Source organism: Saccostrea echinata, unplaced genomic scaffold (assembly GCF_033153115.1).
Source record: "Saccostrea echinata isolate AGI-Se365-2 ecotype Australia unplaced genomic scaffold, CSIRO_AGI_Sech_v1 ptg000016l, whole genome shotgun sequence".
In the NCBI taxonomy this organism is placed as follows: Eukaryota; Metazoa; Mollusca; class Bivalvia; order Ostreida; family Ostreidae; genus Saccostrea; species Saccostrea echinata.
The window spans coordinates 12796278-12810042 of record NW_026889765.1 but is presented as its reverse complement, the minus strand read 5'-3'; the positions used below and the strand labels follow the sequence as shown (position 1 = coordinate 12810042).

The window sequence follows — 13765 nt, the reverse complement described above, 5'->3', positions numbered from 1 at the left end:
AAGGGCCAGGCCTGCCCTGAAGGATTTTAGAAATAAGTTATAAACGTTGATTTTGAAATGTGATTTTTTTCTAGGAATTTTTATTTTCTACAGATCAACTAGTACTCTTTTTGAACTTTCAAAATTATTTTAGAATTTAAATTTAAAACTGCCAAAATGAGGTCATGGACTTTGTACATCAAAATTTAGTAAATGGACCTTGTACATCAAAATTTAGTAATTTACTAACAATACAGTAAAACAGTTATAGCAGACAACCTTATAATGAATTCCCACTTACAGTGTATGTATTGATAAATTTTTATGACATGGTCTATGTATTTTTTGAATGAACCTCATAGAAAAAAAAACAAATTTAACTTATTTGGAAATATCTAAAATTAGTTTACCTTTCAGAAGCTTGGCTTGGTCTGTGGGTGGTAGTTCAGAGAATCCTGGGATACCATGGGTAAAACGAACATATTCCTGGATTAGAGTTGCTAATTCTTCTTTGATTACCTACCAATACCAAAAACATTCAAATGAAATCATAGTATTGTAAGGGGTGGGGTGGGGTTGATTAAAAAGTAAAATCTTCAAGTTAAATCTTCATCTCCTTCCCCTACAATTGCCTCAACTGTGATTCCCCTAGAGTTTTTGGTTGTCTCCTGAAGTAGTGTTTATTTGATCAACCAGTACACTTAAAATAAATTTATCAAGTATCCAATATCATCAGTCTGAGAAAGTATCTCGTATTCTTATCCATAAAATATTTCCTCTACATTTCCTTTAAAAAAAACTACAATGCACTTCATAATTGTGATCATGTGGATCAGCACATGTTCTTTACTTTTGCTTATGAATCCAGTTGACTGCACAACACAAAACAGTGCATTTGTTGTTGACATAAAGGATATGATGGCTGTATAAAAATTATTAAATAGTTTGAGGTCTAAATATAGACTCAAAGAAACAAGAAGTCTGTGAGCCAATGCTCACTAGTAATACCCCTGCTCTGATGTGAATACACTCTGATGTGAACATACACAAGTTCAGTTATAGACAGACACAGGGACAAACAGGAAGTTGACATCAGATTCATACAAAAATGAATCCAGGCCACCATATGGCATGCCTCAACAAAGAGTGTGCTAAAATTTCATGCATCTGCAATGAATAGTTGCTGAGAAAAATGCGACAAAAAATTTGTTAAATATTGTACAGTCAGACACACAGATAAACAGGAAGTTGACATCAGATTCATAGAAAAAAGATTCCCACCATATGGCATGCCTAAACAAAGTGTGTTAAAATTTCAAACATCTGCAATGAGTAGTTGCTGAGTAAACTGTGACAAAAATTTGATATGTATGGTACAAACAGATGCACAGATTAACAGGAAGTTAAAATCGGATTTGTACAAAAATGAATCCCACCATATGGCATGCCTAAACAAAGAGTGTGCTAAAATTTCAAGCATCTACGATGAGTAGTTGCTGAGAAAACTGTGACAAAAAAAATTTGTTACGGACAGACAGACAGACAGACACACACACACACACAGAGACACACAAAGGTAAAACAGTATACCTTTCCTTTGGAGCGGGGGTGTAATAATTAACATGCATTATGTAAAATCTGAATCTGTGATTTTGGCCCAGCTCTTACCCCAAGGCTCATAATTTAAAAAAAAATGATTTCCACATAACTTAGGTATGTTTTGCTTTTAAATATGATTTATAGTATGGTCTTGCCACTCTGGAAAAAAATTCTTCCTAATATGCCATGTCTTGTAAAACTCTGATCCCTATTGCAGCCTCAACCTATTCCTGAGGACCTTGATCTGGATGCTTTCATGTTATTATGACTAATCATGACTTTGCTGTCCTTGAAAAGAAATTTTTTCCTAATATATTCCTTTGTAAAATTTTGATTTCCATACATATGATATGTACCTGCTGTATATGAAATGTCACATATTTTTTTTACCCCATTTGTGGGGTCACCAAAATTCACAGGAAATGAAAATTTTATCCTGAATTTTGAATTGTTTTCCAGAAACTTCTACTTTTCTTTAATTCTTGCTCTCACAACATGGGAAATCTCATTTGACATGTGATTTATTGTGCTTCCTTAATGTAAACAAATTCAAACATCATGATGGAAGGTGTTAAACATTTCCCACATTAAATACATTGTACTGTAATTTATGGACTAAAGGTTGATACTTTTTCTTAGAACCGCTGGCTTCACCCAATTTAATGAATCAACTTGTTAAAGCTCAAGTTTAAGAAAATGGCACCAAAGTTATAACTAGTGTTCCAAGGAATGCATGTGTTGCCTGCTTTGTAGCTTCATTAAAGATTTAATAAATCTAACAGTGGTCGGCTATTTATAATAGTTCATGCATTTGTTTGCCAAGAAAAAAGACTGCAATAGATTCTGACAATCAAAGAAAAATATGGTTCCCCAATCCTCATGAATTATGAAATTGAAATCATTAGTAATTATCATTTAACATTTTATTAATATGTGTATCTTAAACAATCCTCCAAAGGAGATTTCAGTCTGCAATTTCAGTCTGTGATTTCAGTCTACATGATCCATTGTGCAATACAGATCCCGATTGTCTATCATAATATAAAATTTGCTGTCAAAATGGGAACTAATTGCAACAGTTTCGAAATTTAGTTTTTATCTATCTATAAAATGATCTAAAGAAACAATAAAAAGTTAAGAAAAATTCATACAAGGGAAAGTTGAAAATTGAGGTCATTATTGTAAAATATTTTATTCACTTTGATGATATGATGTAAACACAATTAAATGTAAAAGTAAAAACTTCTACATCAATTCAAGAGAAATAAGAAATTAAACAGCTAAATAAACTGAAAAAAAAATTTGGTTGCTATGTGTCTTGGTTGCCATGGAAACAGTAAAATTTTGAGAATTTCAGCTACTTTGAATGTTGAACCTTAACAGAGGAGTAAGACAACCAAACTGACCACTTATACACAAAAACATAGGTAATTTTCAATTCAATTCATTTCATTTATTGACAACACCACCATACATTGGCATATAGTCATGAATACAACAAACAATAACATACATAAAATCAATAAAAAATTATTCCAGTAAGCATATCATTTATGTTGAAGTTGTTCTTTTCTAATATCAAAGCACTTTTTCAGAAGGTTACATACTCTTCTAGCAATTTTAATACTTGGAGGGTTGATAATGTCAATAATAGGGTTTTCCTTCATGTAGCATTGAGCATTAAATATACTGAAAGGAAAAAGAAATGAATATTTTACTTTTTGATACTCTATTTACATGAAAAGAAGACGCAAGCTAAATATTGATTTTAGCTGTTCTATTGAGTGTCGGCTAGAGGTTCATGAATGGAAAATCATTCAACCACGAAAAGAGCCTGTTCGAATAAAGCATGAAATTTTGGCAACAATTTTGGGCTCTGGGTACACGTTACAATTTGTAATCATTCTTGATCATTTTTGAATATTCAACGTTTATGTGCAAAAGTTCCACACTTTATTTCTGTTGACATCAACTTGCTACAATGCCTCGCTTGAGCCAACGTCAGAGGGGTGAAGCAATAGGGTTACTCTTATGAGGGGGAGGTCAAATTTCTGTCGCTGAACGATTTAACGTTGCACATTCAACCATATCTTGTCTTAGATGTCGGATGCTGACACCAGGAAGTCTAAACGATCACCCTAGAAGTGGACGTCTGATGGTAATGACTCAGCGCCAAGACAGAGAAATTTGTCTACTCCATCTAAGGAATTGTTTCCAAATGGCTGTAGAAACTGCTGCTCATTTCCGAGGACGTAACAGTGCACGAATAAGTGCAAAAACGGTTCGAAATAGGCTGAGGGAGGCAGGTCTTAGAGTGCGCAGGCCGTACAAAGGTTTGCCATTGTCTTGCAACAGTAGGGATGTTCGAATGGTCTGGTTACATAGACATTTTCCCAACAGATTTCCCTTGCAACGCTGGAGAAATGTGCTATTCTCTGATGAGTCTAGATTCACCCTTTTCTGAGCAGACGGAAGGAGGTGGGTGTATAGGCGCAAAGGTGAACGTTTTTCCGACGCACGCGTCATGGAGCGTGATCGATTTGGGGGAGGGTCCATAATGGTGTGGGGTGGAATATCTCATGGACTTAAGACGCCTTTAGTAGTTGTTGACGTCTCTCTAACGGCTATACGTTATTGAGACGTTATCCTGCAACCATACGCTATTCCTTTTGTGAGTCGGCACAATCTTGTTCTACAGCAGGACAATGCTCGCCCACATGTTGCACGGATATGTCACAATTTTCTGGCAACAAACAACATTGTACCACATGAATGGCCTCCATACAGTCCAGACCTCTCCCCCATTGAACACATATGGGATGAGGTTGATAGACAAGTTCGACAGCGTCAAAACCTTCTGAACAACACTGAGGAACTTGCACAAGCAGTGACAGAAGAGTGGAATAACATCCCAATAAGAACAGTTAACAGACTCGTAAACTCCATGCACAGAAGAATCCCTGCAACAATTGGAGCACGTGGTGGACACAGTCGGTATTAATCACTGAATTCTGAGGAAAGACCCCCCCCCCCCCCCCCAAAGAATGTCTTTTTTTGTGTAAAATACCAAAGTGTCCAACATTTCTTTGTTGATTTACATTGTTTGTTTGTCTAAATTTTACATTATATTTATATTGTTGATCATTATTCGAATTATGATTAAAATTTCTAAAGTCAATGTCAATATGCGTTTCTTTTTCCTTTCAGTATATATAACAATATTGTAATCTATACTGATCATAACTAGGACAATAAAGTACAAAAACGTTTTTCATTTTCAATAAAAAGTTTGCAAGCATGACATACACATTTTTCTCTAAGAATAGGTGGCCTTGAGTACCTCCCCATTTCAATATGCAGTATATGAGCACTAATTCTTAGTTTTGTTGGGATTGTTCTTTCACATTTCTTCAATGGTAACTGTAGTTAGTTCTGTAATTTATATTCATTTAAATTTATTATATTACTATAAAAAGTTAATTTTCCAGAATCTGATATAGAAATGTTCTTTAACTGTTCACAGATTTTGTTCCTATAGTGCTCTAATTTATGTCTTAAAGTTTTATGTGATATGTCCAATGAGGATAAAGACAATTCTGCTGTAGAGTAAAAAGTTTTCTTTGCCAAGATATTCTAGACCCCAATGTTTTATCTTCCTTAAATGCAGACACCACTAATTGGTCATGATGCTCATTCACTGATGATTTTCTATGAATACCCAGAATGTCTTTAAATATCTGAAGTTGTATTTTTTCAAATGGGAAATGATCTGAGGATAATAAATCACATTTGTAGTCAGCAATCCAAATTTCAGAACCATAAGTTAAGATTGGAGTAATCATAGATCTATAAAGTTTTAATATTGTCTCAACAGAAAAATTTATATTAGCTGGAAAATTAGTTTTTATAGCATAATACGCCTTTCTAGCTCTTTCTGACAGCTGTTCTGCTGAGAATTTCATTTTTCCATCAGATTTAAATACAAGTCCCAAATATTTGTACTGATTTGTTATTTCTGTAGGGCTATGATTGTAGTAAAAACCATACTCGTTTTCATTATTTATACTTTGAGAAAAAATCATAACATTTGTTTTTCCATGTTCCCACATAACTTCCATTCATGACAATATTTACTTAAAATATCTATACATTTCTGTAAACCAATAGGTGTTTCCCATGCAAGAATAAGATCATGTGGTTAAAAGGTAATGAATCTAAATGAGCTGGATCTGTGGCTGTATTATTGAAATATTTTACAAATCATCAATGAAAATATTGAAAAGTATTGGACTCAGGTTATCACTTTGTTTCACTCCTCTATTTGCTAAAAAATCTTCACTCATTTGATTGTCCTTTATACAGGAGTAATAAGTATTTGTATACATATTGTATAAAAGTTTCAAAAAATTGCCACCAATGCCCTTTTTATTAATTTTATATAAAAGTGCAGATCTCCAAACAGTGTCGAAGGCTTTGGAAAAGTCTACAAGGCAGGCATAGATGTTTGACCAGAGAAATTTCCCTTTCATAGTGTTCAAGTTATATTTTTCTTTTCAAAACAAGAAAATATCCATCAGTATTCTAGTGTTAATAAGGCAATGGTCAGAAAGTTCTGATGGAGGCAATATATTAAAGTGCTGAATTCTGTGGTATAAATGACTAGACGCCAACATATAATCAACTGTACTAGAGCCATTAACATTATGAAAAGTAAAATAGCCACAAGAGTCTCCAAGAAATCTTCCATTAAGTATGGATAATCCACAAGTTTTGCATATGGTATTTAACAATTGCCATGCAAATTTGATTTTGTATCAAGTTGGTAACATTTACATGATATTCCACTTTCATATATGTTCTTAGGTAAAGGACAATCAGAAAAGGTGTCAGTTATTGTATCATGTTTTATATAATCTTGAAGCCCTCCTGTCCTAGCATTAAAATCTCCACATATTAATACTTCACCTTTGCATCTAAATCTTGCAATTTCGTTTTCTGCAAAAATTTCCTCTGATTTAGTTTTTGTTACATAGGGTTTGATAAAACAAAAGCATAAGTAGTGTGTTTTAATTTCTTGACTCTGATTTGAGATTTTTAAGTTGGTTTCAATCCATATGCTATTTTTACTTTGATATACCTTTCTGAAATATTTATAAATAGTAGGTTTAATGTACATGTGTAGTGAAGGTCTGCCTTTTTCTTTGAAACGTTTTTGAGTTGAGCACAATTAGAGATTACAGAGATCACCTCAATGTGGTCTTCAAGTAACGCAAAGTCCCACACTAAACTAATAATCTAGTAGTGTGCATCCTTATATGCAACATTTATGCAATTTTGGTCTGATAGGGCTTGCGGTTACTTGGGAATGGACTTATCTAAATACTTTAGTCACTCATCCAGAAATGTAAGTCAATTCCAGCATCTGGTCATCTCAGACAGTGTTCATCTCTTGATGCATCATCCATACAAGTTTGGTTCAGATAGGTCTTATAGTTTCTTGGTAATATACCTGCTCAAAAACCTTCAACCTAATCACTCATCTGGTAAATATAGGTCATATCCAGCATCTGAAGCAAGTCTGGTAGTGTGCATCCTTAGATGTGCAAGTTTGGTCAATGTAAGGCTTATAGTTACTTGGAAATAAGATCTGCTCTAAAAACTTTTGCCTGGTCACTCATCCGAAAAATGTAGGTCAGTTCAAGCATCCGAAGCAAGCCTGGTAGTGTGCATCCTTAGATGTATTATCCATGCAAGTATGATCAACAAAGGGCTTAAAGTTACTTTGAAATGAGACCTTGTCCAAAAACTTTAACCTGCTTCAAAAACATTAACCTGGTCCTTTTTTTAGCTGAAATTGCAGCATCTGAAACTTTGACTGGTACAATGAAACATACGAGAAGCATCCTCAATGCATCTCTGATTAATATAGGGCATAGAATTACTTGAAAAGAAATCTGCTCCAAAAACTTTCACCTGGGATGCCAAAGCGGCTAAGCCAGGGGTATTACATAAGCTCCCCCTCCCCCCAACTTTGTTTAGGTGAGCCAAAAACTGTATCCTGTTGCTGTAAAGAAATTATTTGTAATATTTAAATAAGTAGGTGGTAACCATGGATACATATGAAATAAATTTTTGATGCAGAAAAAAGCTAAATATTAGATAATGTTAAGTGTAACAAGACTAAACCCAATCATCAAAAGTAGAGAAACAATAATAAGAGGTCCAAGGGCCACACCACTCACTTTGGCTAGGAAATTTTAAAAAAGCAGAAATCAGTTCAGTATTGAAAAGTTTAAATATAAATGTGGTCCTAACATTTGATTTTCTATTGAGGCCTTGCCCTACCTCCAGGGGCATGATTAGAACACATTTGAAACTACTTTAACTGAAAATGCTTCTGAATAAATAAAACTGGCTTTGATGTTTGATGATCCCTGGGGTCATAATTTGAACAAACCTGAATCTACACTACCTGAGGATCCTTCCATATAACAAGAGGCCCAAGGGCCTTGAATCACTCCTCTGATAAACTGTACAACCTATCACTTCTATTTGAAGCCTTTAAGTATCCTGTATACTTAGATAAAGCCTTGGAATTCCAAACATAGGTCATCATGACCTACATTTTAGATGAAACACTCTGAGAAGCAAAGAAGATTCTAAGCCAATTAGTACCTGAGAGTAGGTCATGGTGACCTACTTATCATTGTCATTCTCTGAGGACCCAAGATGCATCAACTAACTAAGTTTTTTTTAAACAATATTTTATTCGCAGATGTAAGAGTGAATAGGATTGGGCAGCAGCCTCAGCCTATTTTAGCCCTCTCCCTACTAACAAAGTTTGATGATTCTAAGCCAATTAATACCTAAAATATTTAATTTATTTATCCAAATACAACATAAGATAAGTGAAAGTTCCACATTTATTTACAATACTGCTAAAAACATTCTACAATATTTGCAGCTTATACAAAGATAAACAGAGTCAATCTCCCAGCATCAGAACCAAATACTAGTTACATAACTGTAAACAGATGTATACTCTGAGAATCCTGCAGGCTGAGGGCAACTTGCCTACATGAACACATGCTCACTAGCACCTGTATGATGACGGCTGAGGGCAAGAAATGCTTGCCTATATATGAGGCATGTTAACATGCGCCTGAATAGATTAGGAATAGAGTACACAACTGGAGAGTCTTAATCTTGGTAAGAAATGCTCACCAAAAATAGACCACATGCTCCCACTCATACAAGAAGCACCTGATCTCATTGCTGAGTGATTAACTTCCCACAGTTGGGAGAAAGTAATGAGATATATATAAGTTTATCATTACGTAATTGCCAAAACATACTCATGAACCCTTTTATGTCTAGAACCATCAATAATTGGAAGGTGGAAGAGGTGGTGGTGGTTATTGAACTGGAAAAAGTAAACAAAAACACTGCAGGCACGCTAACTTTGGCTAATAATTGATTCCTGATTGGTTAATTTTATCACTTGGTTTGCATGAGGTTCATAGGGGGTACTCTATTATATACCGATTAATAATGTGAATTTGGAAAATAAACACTGATTATAAACATAATCAATATTTATAACCATAAAATTTCGAAACTAGGTCACAGTGACCTACTTTTCAGATGACATACTTTGAGGACCCAAGATGCATCAACTGACAAAGTTTGATGATTCTAAGCCAATTAGTACCTGATATATTTAAATATAACCATAAAATTTCAAAAATAAGTCACAGTGACCTCCTTTTCAGTCAACTAACTCTGCAGACCCAAGATACATCAACTGACAAAGTTTGGTGATTCTAAGCCAATTAGTACCTAAAAATATTTAAATAAAGCAATAAAATTTCAAAAGTAGGTCACGGTGACCTACATTTTAGTCAACTTAATCCGAGGACCCAAGATGCATCAACTGACAAAATTAGATGATTCTAAGCCAATTAGTACCAGAAATATTTCATTATAGCCATATAAATTGAAAAGTAGGTCAGGTGACTTTTCAGTCATCGTACTCCGAGGACCCAAGATGCATCAACTGACAAGCAAGAGAAATAAAATGATTAAGAATCAACAAAATAATTAGTATGGTACCCCTTAATAAATCTTAAACTAGATCTATTTACTTATTTGTACCTGCCCCCATTTGTCACTATTATTTTGTAAACTAATGAAAACAATAGTGCTTTAGCACTATTGGTAAACCCTTCTCATTCCCTCATACATAGGCCTCTCTTGGTCTATAAAAAACATTTAATGCACAAAGATAAGGTATTTTGTCTCATTTTTATTTATTTCTACCTGGCCAGAACCATGAAAGTCGTCCTTTTTGTATTATATATTATAAAAAATTTGTATAAATTTCTTATTAAATTTGACTTTTCAGTTACATTATTTACTGTAACAGTGATTAATTATCATAGGTGAATAACTTCTCTCACTATAATACAAATTAATAGAGCCCTGCCAGCATCAGAACACTTGGCCAAGTCGTCCACTTGACCTCTGACCCTGGGGCCACAATTTAAAAATATTTTTAGGATGCACCTTTGCTCATCATAATTATGCACTTAGTTTCTCTGCTAATATCCAGGAGCAGAAGAGAAACTTTCAAAGAATTAATGCATTTTTTACTAAATAATCAATAGAGCACCCCCCCCCCCCAACGCCCTCCCTCAACACCAGAACCCCCCGACCCTTGGGCAAAGAAAAAAAAAATTTGGAAGAGGCACCATTACACATGATAACCAGGTACTTGGTTTATCTGCTAAATATCCTGGAGAAGAGAAGAAAATATTCAAAGAATTTGTACATTTTTACTATATAAATAAATAGAGCCCCACCCGAACACTAAAACCCCTGACCCAAGTGTCATGAAATTCATTAATTTGGAAGAGGCACCATTGCTCATCATAACCATGCACTTTTTTAACTGCTTAATACCCAGGGGCAGATATAGAGATTTTGAAAGAATTTATGCATTTTCACTATTTAATCAAAAGAGCCTGACCCAAGGGCCATGAAATTCAAAATTTTGGAAAGGGCAACCTTGCTTATCATATCTATGCATTTAGTTTCTATGCTTAATACCTAGGAGCAGATAAAAAGATATTCAAAGAATTTATGCATTTTCACTATAAAATCAATAGCCCCCCTCCCCATTATGACATTGCGGTGAGGTGCTTCTTTTAGCTTTAGACACTCTGACATCTATACAATGAATAAAATATTTGGTGTTCTTTCAGTGGCTGTTATGATCTATAAAATTTCATTTTTCATAAAAAAGTGTAAATTTTTCAAATATTCAAATACAGTAAAACACGCTTACAGTGAACACAATATAAGGAATTGATGCTTATAGTGAAGTGATTTTCTTTCCCCTTGACTTTAAAAGATTTTGAACACTTTACGGATATAACAAATTATGCTTATAATGAAGCAAAATTGTCCATTTTTGGCACTTCGTTACATGTATAAGCATGTTTTACTGTACTGTATTAATCTGGATGCTGCCTTAACATACCCACATAAAACATTTTACCTGAAAAATCTCCATTCTCCCATCAATATCCATCTGAGTGTTTTTGTAGATTTCACTGTACACTCTGGCAGGAACGGGATCCATTTTGCCAAACATCTCTACCTTCTCTCTATGTTTCTTCTGAAGAAAATAGTACAATCATTCATTATAGGATTGCACACCTAAATGAATTATTTTGCTATATGAGAAATAAATGTATAAATGAATTGCACATTTTATGAAATAACCATAAGTCTCTGATGAGACTGTAGCTCTATTGGTTTGTACTTTTAACAAAGGAAGAGAAAAGTAGCACTGGGACTTGAAACTTTGCAACAGCAATACACAGAATAATGATCCTTGGTTTAGTCTCTTTTCGTGGCAAGATTTATTGCAATCAGACTAAAACTGTAGGAGGAGTAGCCTTTTAAAAGAATTTTACAGAAATTTTGATTTTAGTAATTTTGACAACATCAGTCATCAAAATCAAAAACCAATAAAGACAATTATGTATCTTGGTGTAGTCTACTTGTGTGCTAAGTTTTATTGAAATCAGACAAAAACTGTAGGAGGAGTAGTGTTTTGAATGCATTTCACAAAAATTTCTATTTTAGAAACCATGGCAACACCATTCATCAAAATTAAAAACTGATACTGAATGAGGAAGCTTAGTGAAATGTATTAGTATGCCAAGAAATATTGAAATCAAACCAAAACTTTAGGAGGAGTAGCGTTTTAAAAGTATTTCACAGATATTTCTATTTTTAGTAACAATAGCAACACAATAACTGAAAGAATTATCTATCTCAGTGCAATCTACACTAGTGTGCCAAGTCACATTGAAGTCAGACCAAAACTTTTTTTGAGATATGGCCCAAATTTCAAGAAGTTTACACACACCGCACAAATGGCCATAGCATTAGCTCTTTGAGCCTTTGGCTCAGAAGAGCTAAAAATCACCAATACCGAATAACCAAGTTTTGTGTGAACTTTTTATAAGCTCTGATTTCTTCAATATTCTCAACCCGTTTCACAAGCATTTTTACAAGAGTGGTCAACAATTGCCTCTACTGAAACTATGTGGAGCTGAAGGTTTGTTTGTTTTTATTCCATTGGAAAGGTATTGAATAGAGCTATTCAAGAGTATCATTGTCCATGAAATCATGCAAAGTGTTACATATTGAACATCCCTTATATTTATTATTTTATTTATTGTCTTTGTCTTGACCTATTATACAAGGAAACGGTAGGTTCAGGCTTTATAATAAAACAAAATACATGTACCTAGTAGAATTTGAACAGGAGGCCCAAGGGCTTTTCCAGTCACCTGAGTATATTTACATCCACTGAATATTATTTCCTTTATTTCTTATGAAAACCATTGCTGTTCATCATTCAGTAAATGACACTTAGCTAGCCACCTGCCATAGATTTCTTGAGCAAAGGCTGTTCCATTAATTATGCATACAATGACATACACATCTATAATACAATATTTAATATATTCAATTTTACTTTGAATGTATTTTTTTTTATGCAGATATAAATATAAACACAAAAAATGTTTTTCTTTCTTTGTTAGTATGGGAATAAACATTGCAGCTATTGCAGAACAAATTTACATAACCCGCTTACGTGGGTTATGTATTTTTTCTGCAACAGTGTGACATTAATTCCTGTACTAACAACCAAAGAAAACATTTTATTGTTTAAACAAGAGGCCCAAGGGCCTTAACGGTCACCTGAGTACAATACAACAATTCAGAGGATCCATACACTGATAAATGAAGCTTTGTTGCCCAAAAGCAAGAAAAATAGTATGATAAGCATCAACAAAATAATTGGTTTAGAATCTATCTGTCCCCCATTTATCACTATTACCATGCAGACTATTAACAAAATGTCTATTTTTAACCCCATATTATTACTTCTCACATTGGTCTCTCTTGGCCTTTGAAGAACATTAAAAAAGATAAGTTATTTTTGCCTCACTTTTATTCATCTATTATTTCCAAGTCTACCTGCTCATTAAAACTATGAAAGTACTTTTTGTATTATACAATAAATATTCTTGCATAATTCTCTTATTCTATTAACCTTTCAAATACATTATTTACAGTGATTAATTATCAAAGGTGAATGGCAAAGGGGAATAACTTTGCTCAGCAGAATACAAGTTCATAGAGCCCTGGCCAGGACCAGAATACTTGACTAAATAATCCAGGTGTTCAAAATTCTGGTAAAAATACCCTTGCATATTAAAACTTTTACTCTGTTTGCCTCGAATATGCCCAGAAGAATACAAGACTTTCAAAGAAATGCATGTTCACTATGTTACTAAATAAATAAAGCCCCCCTCCCCCTTTACACCAGAAAATCTTACCCAGGGACCATGAACTAATAATTCTGGAAGAAGCACTTTGCTCATCATAACTATACACTTGTTTCTTTGCTTTATTACCAGCAGTAGAAAAAAATATTTTGAAAGAAATTATGCATTTTCACTATAAAATCAATAGAGCCCCCCCCCCCCCCTCAAAAGAACCCCTGACCCAGGGGCCATGAATTTCACAATTTTGAAAGAGGCATTCTTTTTCATCATAACCATGCACTTCCTTTGTTTGAACAATACCAAGGAGCAGAGAAGAA

The 13765-nt window shown here is 34.0% G+C and overlaps 1 protein-coding gene across 1 annotated transcript in view; it reads right to left on the bottom strand.

Annotated features, from left to right (window-relative positions):
• LOC133188452 (nuclear receptor ROR-beta-like) overlaps positions 1-13765 on the bottom strand; it is a 119576-nt gene that overhangs the window by 29692 nt on the left and 76119 nt on the right. The window contains exons 4-5 of the mRNA XM_061323889.1: positions 11138-11257; positions 390-498 (exon numbers count right to left, since the gene is read on the bottom strand). Coding sequence (XP_061179873.1) covers positions 390-498; positions 11138-11257 — 229 coding nt within the window. The remainder of the gene's footprint in view (positions 1-389; positions 499-11137; positions 11258-13765) is intronic.